Raw genomic sequence first — 14,293 nt, forward strand, 5'->3', positions numbered from 1 at the left:
GTATAATTTCTCCTATAGCAAATTCTTCTAGTTGTAGGAGCACCTTGCAAAGGAAGCTTGACTGAATAGAGTTCGGTGCGTATACAGTTCCCAGAGTTAGATGTTTATGTCCTGATTGTATTTGCACAAATACATCTGCCCAATTTGGCCTCCATTGATCTTAGAACATTTGCATGGAAGGTTGTGATGCCTATCAATACCCCTGGCGTCCTCCCTAGAGCATTGGCCTGATATATTTGTGTGAAATGGTGAAATCAGGGGAGTGATTTGTCTGCTTTTTTTATATGGTTCTCCTGTAACATGATAATGTCTGGTTTGTTGCGGTCTAGTAATCTCTCAACTTTCGTTTGGTGGGGGAATTCAATCCCCTTACATTATATGAGGTGATATTAATTGACATTGTGATTGTGGTGATCAGCGCTGTTGTCAGTTTACCCTTTTCATATTCTGGCCATGCCGATTCCCATAATTTCTCTTCTTAACGCTGCCTTCCTCTTCAACCCTGCCCCCTTCGTCTTGCCGCCCCATCCCCCTCTTAAGATACCAAAAATGACCCCCCCCCTTCGCCCTCCCCCTGTCTGAACCCGCACCCAGTCAGGACCCAAAATCCCCAGAACCGCCCCAGAAATTATCCTGGAGCCTTGGACCGGGTATAACCCTGGGAAATTCCCCCATAGAGGTGCACTACACCTCACTATGGATTCAAACAGGCCGCAACCCCCTCCGGCCCGGACCTGATATCTTAGTGCTTAGTTGGTCTTATATGTTTACCCCAACATTTCCTGTCAAAGGTCTAGGTTAAGCTGCGTCAAACTGTACTTCTCACACCTACTTGGTCTTGGTAGAGTTGGACTGGGGTGCTGTTAATTGTGAGGGCTTGTTGAGCTCTTGCAGATCGCAGAATGTCTTCCTTCATTGTGTATGAGGCCAGAGCTACCAAGACATCTCTGGGCCTTGCCCCTGGGTCACGCTTCTTTGGACCCACTATGTAACCAGTCGATTTTTACTTCCTTCGGTAGCCATCAAGAATACCAAAGCACGGCTGCATAGTACCCTTCAGGTCAACGTCCAGGAGAGACTCGCACAAACCTTTCACCCTTATGTTGGACCTTCGAGAACGATTTTCCAGATCCTCTGCCGGGAGTTCTAAGTTATGGGTCGTCCTGGATACTTGTTCCAGCAGTACACGGTTGTCCTTGAACTCCTCCGACATTTCAGACAAACCCTGTTCCGTTGAATTAACTCTAAAACCCAGATCTGTGATTTCCTTCCTCACTTCCTGGAGTGAGTCCTGAAGTTCTCTTTTCAGCTTCCCCAGTTGGTCCTGAAAGGAATTCACCATTCTGTCCTCCATCCCCTTAAGCATTCCTGCAGGTCTTCCTTATTTAGTGCCATTGATCGCAAACCTCTCACTATTAGGCCCACTGTGGCTTGTTGTTCAGTGGTCGTTCCTTGATGGTCTTCCTGTTGCTTTCTCCAGCAATGTTCCAGCTGGCCTCCCTCAGAGTCAGTTGATCCTTTTGGTTTGGCCAGAGTGTTCTTCGCTTTCGCCCCTGGGATTTGGAATGCTCCTCCTGTGCCCAGCTTCTGTTGTGGAGCCTTTTGGTGTCTTCCTCTTCCTTTTGGTCAAAGCCGCGTCACTACAGCGTGCCGTGTAGGGGGGCTGCCGGGTCGTATGTTTATTGCATCTCACTGTTAGGCTCTACATGTGCCCGGGGGGGCCTTCTGTTAGCACTGATCCCTTGTGTGACCCACGAGCCAGCCGTTTGCTTTTCTGTGGGTTACCGCTGGTGTCCCATTGAGGTGAGGGTCTCCTTTGTTTCTTTGCCCAGCCTGCCTGAGCTACCCTGGATTAGGGTTCGCTAGTCACAGTTGCTTTCCCTGGGTCCCTGCTTCTCTTTATGGATGCCTCTTGGCCCCAGGGTGCTTCTTGTCGCTTTGTGTGGAGGCAGCATTCCGCTGCTGTGTTCTCCAGCGAGTCTCCCTGCTGCAGCGCGGGCCAAGACCTCTTGTAGCCCTCTGCTCTGTGACCCACCCCCACCCCCCAACTCGCTGCTGCTCGGGACATACCTTTTTCCACCTGCAGAGAGACGCAAGCCTCCTCTGAGTCCATATGGAGTCCAGCGAGCGGAATGCCCGTCTGCGCAGCTCCTCCTCCAGGGTGCTTGGGGGGACGCAGGTTTTGGCGCAGTGCTGCAGAGAACCAGCTCTCTCGCTCTCTTCCACGGCACCTTCGCCTGGCTTCACAGGGTTGCGTTAATCCTTCGCCATTTGGGGATTGCTTCCTGGGCATGCCAAGCTGCCCATTTGATCTCTAAAAGCTGCTTATGAATGCCTGAAGGCCTGCTGTGATGATAGGCCCCGGAGGACTAGAGGCATGTCCTCCCTCGTAGGAGGCCATCTTAGAATCCCTCACCAGCCGTTTTAACCCCATAAACCCACCCTAGCCCCATATATATTTAAAAGAAAATTCGCTATTTTTTCATTTTAAATGTTTTCGCTGTAAATTCATTCTCTGTTTATTAGGTATAATTACTGGATACCGAAAGGTGTCACATGATGCACAGTCCACGCACCCATGTTCAGGACCTAAGCACTCTAACCAAAGTCCGTCGGAGTCTGCCGTTACGTGTCTGCCACAGGAGGAAAATGCCATGAAAAATGTTGCCCGCATCATAAAAGGACTGACCGATGTTGCCGGGTGGCGAGGTGAAACATTTTATGAAAAATAAAGCGTGCAGTAAAGAATGGACTGCATTCTGTGCAGAGTGTCTAGTCCTTTCAAAGCTAGGAAAAGGACTGATGGCTGTTGCCAGGGGCGGGGTCAGCGCACCCCCCCCTCCCGCCGCATCTCCCCCCAAAGGCAGCACACTATGTTGGAACCAAAAAATTATATCAACTGCCACGAAAACAGAGTCCCCACAGCGCCCCATAGAAGATGGCTTGTGCTGCATTAGAAAAATAGACAAGGTAAAAAAAGGAGTGACATCCCCTGAACTGTTAGGCACAGGGACCTCAAATGACAAGGGAAAGGCCCCCCGCCCCATGGGCCCCTGGCAGCACTTGTCATAGATGCCAGACCCAGTGTCCTCAGAACAAAAATTAACAAAGCAGGGGATTGAGGTTGGAAAACATTACGTGCCTTTAAAGTCAAAGAAAAAATCCAGAATGTCCAGCAGTACAACGGCCGAAACAAATTAAGATTTGCTAAAGGAAAAATATCCCAACCAGAAAAACATTTCCAATTGCTCTCTGGTCTAACATCACTGGCTTACTCTGCATTTGTCATCAAAGTCACTTTCAGCCCTTCTCTTTGTTTTCCACTCTCTGGTTCAGTCTTTTACCTCTGAGGCTTTTGGATTGGCTCATCAGTGTCCCTCATTGGTCTGCATTGTTCAGAATCTTCAAATAGCTTGTCTGAAATGTTGGCATCAAGCATAGGTTCTGCCTTACTATCTGGTTTGACACATGTTTTCAAGCATCGGCGACGCAGAGGCCCTTACTGTTTTCTCTGCTTTAAGCTCCAAGAAAGTTTGCATTGGTAGCTCATGTGGTCTCCATCTTGCTAACGGAAATCAATGATCTCAAACGGCTGAACTGCACTGCACTGCTTTCGTCTTTTCTCTTATGTGCAGGGCTGGCCTTGATGTCTGTTGCTGGGCCCATCAATAGCATATGAGGAGAAAAGAAATGCCTTATTTACTATCACATTTAGATAAAGCACATTTAGGCTGGTCTGGCCAGATCATGGGAAATCTGAGGGGCAAGTGGAAAATCAGCATTGCCAAAGCTTACAAGGTCCAATCGCAGGAGTGGTTCTAGCAGTATGTTCAGGTAGGTATTAGGGAATTAGTGCCTCCCACTGAGCATAGTATTGGTCCTATACTTCAAGTCTCTGGGTTCAGAAGTCACCTCTCTCAGATCCAGGCATTGAAAATGGCAATGTCCACAGGGTACCATCTCTATGTAGCCCATGGCTCTAAAAGGGCCTTGGTGGCTGGCTTTTCTGGGTTCCAGAGTCAGAGACAGAGACCTGACTTAGTCAAAGTATGCTGCGTGGAGGCCTGCAACACTATGCTCTCCTTATTAGGGTGAGAGGAAATGAAGACTGGGCCAGTGAGTGCTGGTAGCTGCTTCTAGGAAACCGTTTTAAAGATAGCCGGTATTAGTGCAGGCTTCCGCTAAATGGTCATAACCAGAAAAATAATGACCTTAGAATTTTCTGGTTCTACATCATCCCCAGGACCTTTACTGCCCAAGGACCCAAAGTTCTTAAGCCGAAGTCAGCCCTGCCAAGGGTGGCAGTCACAGAACACAGACAAAACCAGTAGGTTTCAACACCTTTGTTTCATTTCAGCACAGCCCATGTGATGGGGTATGTTAGGAATGGTTATCTTTTTATGGTACGACCATCACCCGTTTTCTTTTTGCAGAAAATTTTGAAGAAAATTCTTTGCCGGAAAAATCATCAAAAAATATGAAATAGGGCAGGGTAAGGACATATCCGGGTTAGGGTGATCAGGGTATAGGGATTAAATAGGGGAGGAGGGTTTGGGGCCCCACCATACAAATAAAAAAAAAGGGTTTGCTGCATTTTTTAGGCAAAAATGTTCAGCAAAAAACAAAAAACACAAAAAGAAACTGGATGAATGAACATGGAACCCTTTTTACTGCTTTCCTCCATAGAGATCTATGTCACGCCCACATTTTTGGTTTGGTTTGTAATGTGGCCCGACTTTTGAAGGCAAGTCTTCTTACTTTACTATCCCCCATAATGACATTCCTTGTGGTTTTAATGCTGTACACATCATCTTCTTACAGTGAAGTTCGGCAGGGGTACTTTGTATCCCTTTTTCTTCTAAGTAACATTTCTGATACTTGCATAATGTGTCTAAGACGGACTGGTGGCAGAGTTTATTTTTCAAGCATGGCTTTTATTTTTCTCGCACGCACTTTTGCATTTTAAAGCATAATGCCATTTAGAGTTCCATATACGCTAAAATGGCCAAGCCACACGTTTTCACCTGTCCTTTGGACATCTTGTCTTTCTTCCTGCTCTCCCAAGCCGGTAATGTAATATAATATAAGCTTTTTACCGGGCAAAACAGCATTATATGATTATGGCCGGATGTGAGGGCTAGGACGATCGGGTACCAATAAAACCTTGGTCAGAGGGTGTCTGTTGTGGGGCAGATGAAGTGGCAGGAAGGTGTCCACGTTTGGGTAGCCCCAACAAGTTTGAATGGTGCAGATCCTTGCCATTGGAGGGCTTGCCATGATTCCAGTACAAATCTAGGATAAAAGGAGGACTCCTGCAGCCATTATTCAGATAGTTGTTGTACCCAATACCCCTTTGTAAAGGAACATCAGTGACCAGTGGATCAGCTTTGCAGCTCCAGAAGGAATTCAACCTATGGACTGGTAGGAACATCCAGTTCTGACTGTTAAGATGAATTTCCACAAACAACCTGTGTAGCGGATTCTGAGAAGCCAGACCTTTTTATTTTTAATTAGCATCTATAGTCCTACTTGGAAGTACTTTTTCTACAACAAATATAATCTAAACGTAAACGTGATAAACTCAAAAATAACATTAGCAGGTCAGATGAAATCATTAAGGCACCAATTCACCCAATCTTTATTAACATATTATTGTGAAAAGGGAGACACTTCAGTCTAGCCACACCAATCAAGGTAAGGTAGCAGAGCGGTAAGGCTTAGACTCGAAGGAGTGTGTTAGTAGTGTAGGGCTAAAATGACTCAACAAAGAACACCAATAATTCCAGTTAGACAGGTATGTATAAAAATATACAGCGATTGTTTAGGCCTTTAGAAACAAACTAAGCAAGTAAAACTTCCGGCCCAATATTGGATAACGCTTACTTACTATAAAATAATATATATACACACTTGGGGGAAGAAAAAAAGGATTTTCTACCAAGTGTAACACAGGTAAGTACTTGGATGCATTAATTATGTAAATACACGTCAGAATGCCATAAAACAGTTCATCGAACACTTAGTAAGTCCAACCCTAACATGGTTTGGGGCCTTGTGCAAAAATCTCACCAGTTCCAAAGGATATACTTCAAAAGTAGGTTTTACAAGAGATTGGAGATGTCAGTGGTTATGATTAAAAGAGTCAAAATGTTAGATAAAGTTAAGGTGAGTAATATCACAATCGCAGATACCAGAAAAGTCCTACCAAGGGATCATTGACAGGCCACCATCGACCAATGTCAGAAAAGCGTGATTTTACGGGCAGGACGCTGGTGTAACTCTATGGTCACAGGTGGAGGACAGAAGCAGGTAGGTTAAATTGCCCCTCCGACACAGATTTCTACAGGGATCACCGCAAAGTATGCAGATTCCTTTGGGGATACATTATTCTGTGCTTTTTCCCGTCGAGGGAGTCCCAGGATCCACCAGAGCAGGGGTCACGATTGGCATCAGTTTTTAATTGCAGTTGGTGGTAGTACTTAGGAATCGGTTCCAGCCAGATTCCAGTACAACACTCAAACAAAGAAAAGATGAAGACCTTCTGCGGGCAGACCAACTCAGGACACTTTCAGACAAGTTGCAACAGAAGTCACCACAGTCAGGTGGGGACTGTCGATCTTCAATGGACGAACAAAGGAGCAGGCCGAGCAAGCTGGAGATCTTCCAAGTTCCAAGGATGCACTCATAATAGTGATGGCTGCAGCGAGGTAGTCCAGGGGAAAGCTGGCCAGTCCATCATTTAGTCCAGGCACACTTCCACACACACAGATCCTCAAGCAGGGGTCCAGGCTGGTTGTTCTCACCAGTCCAGAGACCCCTGTTGTGGTTCCAGATTTGTTGAGGACAAAGTCTTTTGTGCTTGGTCCCATTGAAGGAGGCCCAGGGGTCGAAGGTGCAAGGGTAACTTTAGGACACATGTTTTAGCGTTGCACAGTTGTGGGTGCAGGATTCAGTTCGGACACCTTTCAGCTGAAAACCCAAATGAAGAAAAGATTAAGACATCTACCAAGCAGGAACACCTCTAAGGAGTGAAGAAGACGGATTGCAAAGGAAAGCACCACTATCAGACAGCGACAGGTGATCTTCAGAAAGGAAAGCACTACTATCATGCAGCTACAGGTGATCTTCAGTAGATGAACAAAGGAGCAGGCCCAGCATATCTTCTGTTGAAGAAGACTGAAAGGAGCAGGCATCTTGTAGAATAAGCTGAAGATCTTCCAAGTTCCAAGGATGCACTTGAAACGGAGATGACTGCATCGAGGTAGCCCAGTGAAGAGCTGGTCAGTCCACTGGTTGGTCCAGGGACACTTCAGAAGGTGCAGATCGTCGAGCAGGGGTCCAGATTGGCTGTTCACATCAGTCCTTGGGTCGAAGCACCGGCGATGGCCTTTTTGAGATAAGGACAGAGTAACATGGTCTCATCCAGACATCAATGGAGTTGGTGCTCATCGGCTGCAGGGGTTTGTCCTGGGGTTGTCAACTGGCTGCTCTTCTTTGTAGAGGACTTGGCTCCAACAATATGTAAAATTGCTACAGGAACCCTTCTTTTATCCAAGATTTGGGTTGGGATGGCTGCCGCGAGATAGCCCAGGAGAGCTCTAGTCAGTGCACTGGTTGGCCCAGGGGCACTTTCAAAGGCTCCGAAAATACAGATCCTCAAGCAGGGGTGTAACTGGAGGACTAGTCCTGGGGCTGAAGCTCCGATCAGGGCCTTCTTGAGACCAGGACAGAAGAGCAGGGCTTCAATGAGACTTCACAGGAGTTGATGCTGCTTAGCTGCAGGAGTCGTCCGTGAGTTGTCTGTTGGTTGCTCTTCTTCAAACGCGTCTAGGCTCCAACAATGATTTGTCAGATGGCTGCAGGAGTCATCTTTATCTGGGATTTATACTGGGAGATTTTTCTGGAAGTCCACCAATTGCAAGGATCCCAACCATTCAAACCGGCAGTGGCTATCCACTCATGGATAACGAATGGCCACAATCTATGCCCAGCAACAGAGATCCAGGCACCAGGATGTGTACTGGGACCAGACAACCTCAGCCCCCACACCCAGGCTCACACACAAACCATCTCTTAGCCCCGGAAAGCAGCAGCTTTCCCTAGGAAAGGGCTTTCCATGTATGACAATTCCAGACCGAAGAGGGCAGGAAGAAGGCCAAAGAATAATATGGTCAAAGGTCAAGAAAACTCCTTGCACCATTGTCATCTTAGAGTGCTAGCCATTCTTAGCAGCCATTTTCGGTAAGTGCAAAAGCGCACAAGTAAAAAGTACAAAACATGGTAAAAATGATCTACTAGCACCAGCTTATCCTAGGCACATTGTAAAAGTAATCAAAAAGGCATCACAGAAAATAGGATACAAACTATCCTAACCACACTTCACTTTAAGAGTGATGAGTGAAATTGTAATGATACAAAAAATGCATACAGAGAGCTATAGTCTCTCGGTTATGGATTGATCAGTTTCCCCATAAGAATTAGCAAAAAAGACGAAGGGTTTCTTTTCTGCATCAGTCACCACCAAGAGTTCGGAAATAGGACTCGTGGTGGTGACTGATAGACTTGCAGCTTGTGAGAGAAGAGGCCTTCCCCTGCAGATGCAGCTCTACAGCATGAGGAGGGGCCATGAAGGACCAGCTCCTTTGCCTCTATAATTAGGTCACCTTCCACCACCTTATCACGGTGCAGCTCACCATAATTGTGTCCCGGGGGTCCTCTGAAGTCATCAGCATTTTGGTGGTAATATTCTCATCGTGCCAGGGTCATCCAGCTGACAGGTCACAGGAAGCACCTCACCAGAGCGCGAAACTGCTGACTAGTCAGATCCAATTCCAATTCCGAAATCACCTCTGCACCAGTGAACCTATAGCTGCCCTCCAACTTAAGTAACACGTGAAGTAAGTGGTCTGAGCGGATTTACAAACCTCAGGAGCGATTTCTGAAGAAATCGTAGTAAAGTTAGCGAGTTTACATACCTGTTTATACCCCACCTGCTTCCATAGGGTTTAATTGGTGCCAAGCCCTAACCCTCCCTCACCACGGATCCCCAGGACTTCTAAGGTGGTGGGGGATTGGGAGAGGCCCCCCTCAAATAATTTTACTTTCTCTGTTCTTACTTTCTAAGAAACCTTAACCCTTACATGTTGGATTTGAGACCACTTATTTCGCTATTTTAAAATGTTCCCTATAACGGGCTGACTTTTAGGGCACCAGGTCCCATCTACTTTATAAGGGAAGAACTTTAAGTGCTAGAGCCCTATATTAGAAGGCTATGCATTTGTCTATTAACTGTATTCTGAATACTTATGGGTTTCTAGCTGGTTCAATATTACATACCTGTTTTCTTCACTTTCTTTACTGCATGACAGTTTCCTAGTGTTCTTACTTTTATCTGACCTATTGTCTAAGAAGTCAAGTGTTGGTGCTCTTTAGCAAGAGCACCCCATGGTGAATTTATGTATGTGCACAGTGTGAATTAGAGACATTTCTCACCTTTTAATTGTATTGCAAAGAGTGGTCTCAAGGTCTACAAATAACTTTAGTGTTATATATACTGTCTAAATTGAATTATTAATAGGTCTATGTGTGTATTCTGCACCACCAATCTCTCCTGTGTTTAGGCCTTGCAGCTCAGTCACCTATCTTGATAGTCTTTGGCTAGACTTTAGTTTCTCTTCTTGTTCACCAGAATATGGTGGCCTCTCAGAATTTGGCCACAGGGTTGATTCTGAAAATCACCATTAACAGGGTGAAACTCAATAGGGAACCAATCTAAGCCTAACAGTGGGAGGAAGGAGTGATAAGGGAAATGCAGTGCCAGGGCCTAAGTTAAAAAGATCATAATTTCCAGAGTACAATCAGTTATCTACAACGTTCTGCAAGTCAGTCACAGTCAAAGGGCTGAGAGTCCAGAACACTTGTTTAGTGACATCCTTACCATGGTCTTGGCTCTGGATGTTTTGTTTGCACTTGTGGTCTTTGCTGTGGATTTTAGGACAAGGTGACAGCCCCATGCTGCTACCAGTGCAAGCCCTGTGTTAGTTTGCATTTACCCTATGGGCTTCTTCAAGGTTGATGCTTGTAGGCGTTAACTCTCCTCTCACGTTACTGGCTATTTCGGGTAGGAATACCACGCATTACGATGGTTCTGAGGTCTGTAAAACCTTTTATTTGGGCTGGTGGCCTGACAACCCTAATCAGAATACGTACAAGAGCCCTAGCTACCTTTACGCTAAATATTTCTTAGCCACTCAACAACACCATTCTTTCCTTGGTATGCCGTCCCAACAGAAACACCATGTGGAGCTGTCTGCCTCTTTCAAAGCAGATGATGGAGTGATTGTATCAATGAGTAATCTAATTGATGCGTCTGCTTCCCCATAAGTTTTGTTCTTCACAACTGGCAAAGCCATTTATGATAGGTGTTGCGTCTTACAAGAATCACACCTTGCTACATTCCCTGTGGATATAAAATACACAACCTTTTGGATATAAAAATGTTGTTAGAGGGGGTATGCCTGAGATGCAAGTCCTTTGCTTGTTCATTACAGAGACCAAAGCTGCACCTCACAGATCAGGCCCAACAAGGCCAAAACATTTCTGGGGTTTACTCCTGTGCAGATGGGGTGTAGCCTAGCAGTTGAGTGCAACTGCTCCCTTTTGTGGTAACACAGGGATTTACATGTGGTTGGTCTCCCCTTCTCCAATATAGAAGAAGGACTAATAAAAAAATGTAATGGTATGAAAGGATGACAGCAATGCAAGGGAATCACAGTAATTCAAAATGGTCCATTTATCTGTTTTTGGTTTGTAAGTCATCAAAACCGGCAACTCTGAGCCAACAAGCCACAATTACCATCCATGCTAGGGTGTTGGGGAAGCAACATCAATGCAACACCCTCCAACCCCATTTGGGAACTTTCCAGCGGCTAACCTTCCCGAGCAGAATAGCTTATCGTCCAAAAGTCAGCAGTGCCATGAAATTGTCAAATACTGCACTTTACAAAAGTCGCCAAACATAGCTGAAAAATCGCGGGAGTTGGACAGGACACAAGACAACCCTTCTATGAGGTCTGCCCATTAGGAAATACAGCAATTGGCAAATGACAATTGCCACTTTACACACCCAATAGCCAGTGCCAAGAATCTCTGTAAATAACCAGATGTTGTGCTTTATAAATAACATACAGCACTCTTATATGCTATGCTGTGATGGGCATTGCTCTGCTGTCTGGACATATCCATTAGTCCAAGTGCATCACACAAATCAAGCAGTCACTCATTAACTACATTTTCGGACACTTACTGCCAACTCTTAGCAATTCATCATGCCTCCTGCGCCAGGGATTGGCCGGAAGAAATACTACACTCGATGACAACCTCAGTGGACATAGACAACCACACTTATCACTGGCATGCAGGCAAGGGGCTTCAAAATACAGTGTACACCCCCCACCCCGTTCCAGATTGCAAATTGAACAGCAACCTTTTCTCTGCTTCTAATAAAACACCAATGAGACCTGCAAAAGGCAGTCGCTTACTTACAGTCATCATCATCAACTCTTGATTCGGATCTGGAAGTGCTGGATTTAACAGACAACCCATTTTCCGCCACCTCCTGGACAAAGCTGTCACTTTGAAAACAAGGAAAACAAACAGTTTTCACTTAAAGATTTAAGTTTGAGAAAAGAAAACGTACACTACATGCTTACGTTAACACGTGCATTTAATCTTGGGAGGTCTTTATATGTACAGGATCATCACTGTGGGTCACAATGTTGATAGTGATCAAATCTCAAACAATTGCTTCCGATTTCCCCCTTTCTTCACCACAATTCCACCTTTGACATCCCCACTGTGCTACTGCACAATTCCTGTCTCCATTACTACTTTTGATATCCTTTTCGTCAGACCCCAAGATGGCCACTTTTCCATTTCCTCTACTTGCAATATGCTTACCATTCCCTTTCCTCTGCTAGCGTCCACATTGTCGGACTATATCTAACCGAGCATTCATATAATATGTGAATCTATTGCAAAAATCACGTTTCTTTCCACAAAAAAAAAAAAAACACACACCATCTCCTTTAATGCTTAAGTCTCTCCAGTTACCAAGCGGTCCTGCTCGATATTGCTCATTAATTCGCCTTCCATTAAAAGATACAAATGATATGATAGAAGTAATTTATAACGCGCCTGTACACAAGTGTTTCTAGGCGCGACAAGACAAGGAGGGGGAAACAGAGGAGGACAAAACAAAGATCGTACTAGGCCTTGTGTCATTCAGATCGCGCAAGTGGGGGGAAGAGGGAGTGGAGAAGTGCCACGGGGAGGGGGAAGGGAGCAGTGCAATTAACTCAATAAGTGCTGCCGGAGGGTGGCATAAGTGCAGAGAGAAGGGACTCTAGGGTTGAAGATACAGACCCTTAAGTGCTGGGGCAGCCCAGAGGCAGTGCGAGGGCAACTGGACATGCATGAGCCTGGGCCTAAGTTCAGTGGGTGGCTAGGACACCAGTGGGCAGAGCAATCAGGGAACATCACTAGGGGAGAGGAAGAGAGAAAGCGGAAGTGAAAAGGAAGGCCTTGAGTTGCTTCCGGAACCAGAGGTGGTTTTGCTCAAGTTTGAGAGAGGCGGGGAGGATGTTCCAGAGGGAGGCCCCAGCCGAGGAAAGAGATGTGTCCCCCACGCTCTGCTTGGAGAAGCATCTGACCCTCAGAGTTGGAGGTGGTTGAGCGGAGAGCTCGAGAAGGAAGATGTTTAGGAAGAGAAAGTTGGAGGTAGTGCAGTTCCAGTCCCCAGAACGCCTTGTGGACAATGCAAAGGGTCTTGAACTAGATCCTTGCAGCCACACGGAGCCAGTGAAGAGATTTCAGAGATAGAGAGATACGATCCCTGGGAGTGAGGCCAAGGACAAGTTGTAAAGGTCGAACAGTAGAGACGGGCAGTAGAAAGGGGATGTTGCAGTAGTCCAGCCTAGAGAGGACCAGTGCTCTGGAGACAGTGAGCCTCTGGGGGAAAGTGAGAAAAGGCAGAATGTGTGACTTCTTAGAAACTTCGGAGAGGGTGGAGTAGAATAAATATGAACTTTGTCTGAACATGCGATGGAATCACTGCCTGGGTTCATAAGATTCTGTTTTTAATTTTATTATAAAAAGTTAACAAAGAGTGGTTATTGAGTGTTGAATGCCAAGTATACTTAAAACATTTTCAAAATCTAATGGGGATGTAATTTTTTTTTTTTATTAATTAAAGTGTAGTATTTTAGTTTACATTTAAACTTTTATCACACTTTCCGTTTCAATTCGATTCCTCTTTTTTCCTTTCGTTTCATCATGACTATCTTTACGACTGTCACCTCCTAAGGTATATGTTTATTTGTTCACTTGATGTGTCCAGATGATTGCACGTTTTCCTCTGCTAGTTCATCATCTTTTTCTTTGAGGATTTTGTCCAAAAAGTTTATACCCGCGCACGAGAATCGGGGATTATGTCCTTGAATAAAATAGTCCCATCGTTCCTCATCATTACATTGTGTTGTATTTGACATATACCTTGATAACAAGCACTTTCTGTCCTTTGAAACGGCGGTGCAGTTCATCATAAGATGCATCAGAGTCTCTTGTTGACACTCTTTTTGACAAAACCTGCAGCGCCCCTCATTACTACCTCTTCCTCCCGTTCTATTTTTATATTCGTTTGTAGGGTAAACTCCCAGCCGGATTTTTAAGGCCCAAGTTTACATTGTTCAATTAGGGCAAACAATTTAATTTGGCAAAACAACATTAAAAAGCAAGAGGAATTTTAGGCATATTATTCAATATTGAAATTGACAAAACAACTGTGCTGGCAGACAGGCCTATTGCTTAAACATTGAATAAAAAACTTTATCATCACAAGAAATTAATGATTATTTATCCAAACAATTGTTTTAAAGGATTATGTATTGGGGGATTCTAAATGCTGTACTGAGTGTGCAACATCTCACAAAGACGAGAATGCACAAGTTGTGACAGAGCTAGCAATGTCACTGGTGGCAACATACTATTCTGCAATTTCGAGGCACGGATCTAGTTCTGTTCCAAACCAGTTTTAAACAATAATTATTACAGCACAAACGTACACTACTGTGGCGATTATATGCTGCTCTTCTGGCACATTTTGCGATGAAATCCGCACAAGCAGCAGTAACAAGTCAGGTCAGAGTGTGCGCTCCACACAAGGAAATACTCTCCGGGACTAGGGAACAAGATATGCTACACTGTTACTGTTACACTGGAGCATGTGCACGTTTTA

General features: G+C 45.2%; 1 protein-coding gene across 2 annotated transcripts in view; it reads right to left on the reverse strand.

Annotated features, from left to right (window-relative positions):
* AHCTF1 (AT-hook containing transcription factor 1) overlaps positions 1–14,293 on the reverse strand; it is a 2,174,249-nt gene that overhangs the window by 303,223 nt on the left and 1,856,733 nt on the right. For both annotated transcript variants that reach the window (XM_069607832.1, XM_069607831.1), the window contains one exon: positions 11,545–11,633. In XM_069607832.1, the coding sequence (XP_069463933.1) occupies positions 11,545–11,633 (89 nt within the window). The remainder of the gene's footprint in view (positions 1–11,544; positions 11,634–14,293) is intronic.

Source organism: Ambystoma mexicanum, chromosome 4q, assembly GCF_040938575.1.
Source record: "Ambystoma mexicanum isolate Mex_15411 chromosome 4q, UKY_AmexF1_1, whole genome shotgun sequence".
Taxonomy (NCBI): domain Eukaryota; kingdom Metazoa; phylum Chordata; class Amphibia; order Caudata; family Ambystomatidae; genus Ambystoma; species Ambystoma mexicanum.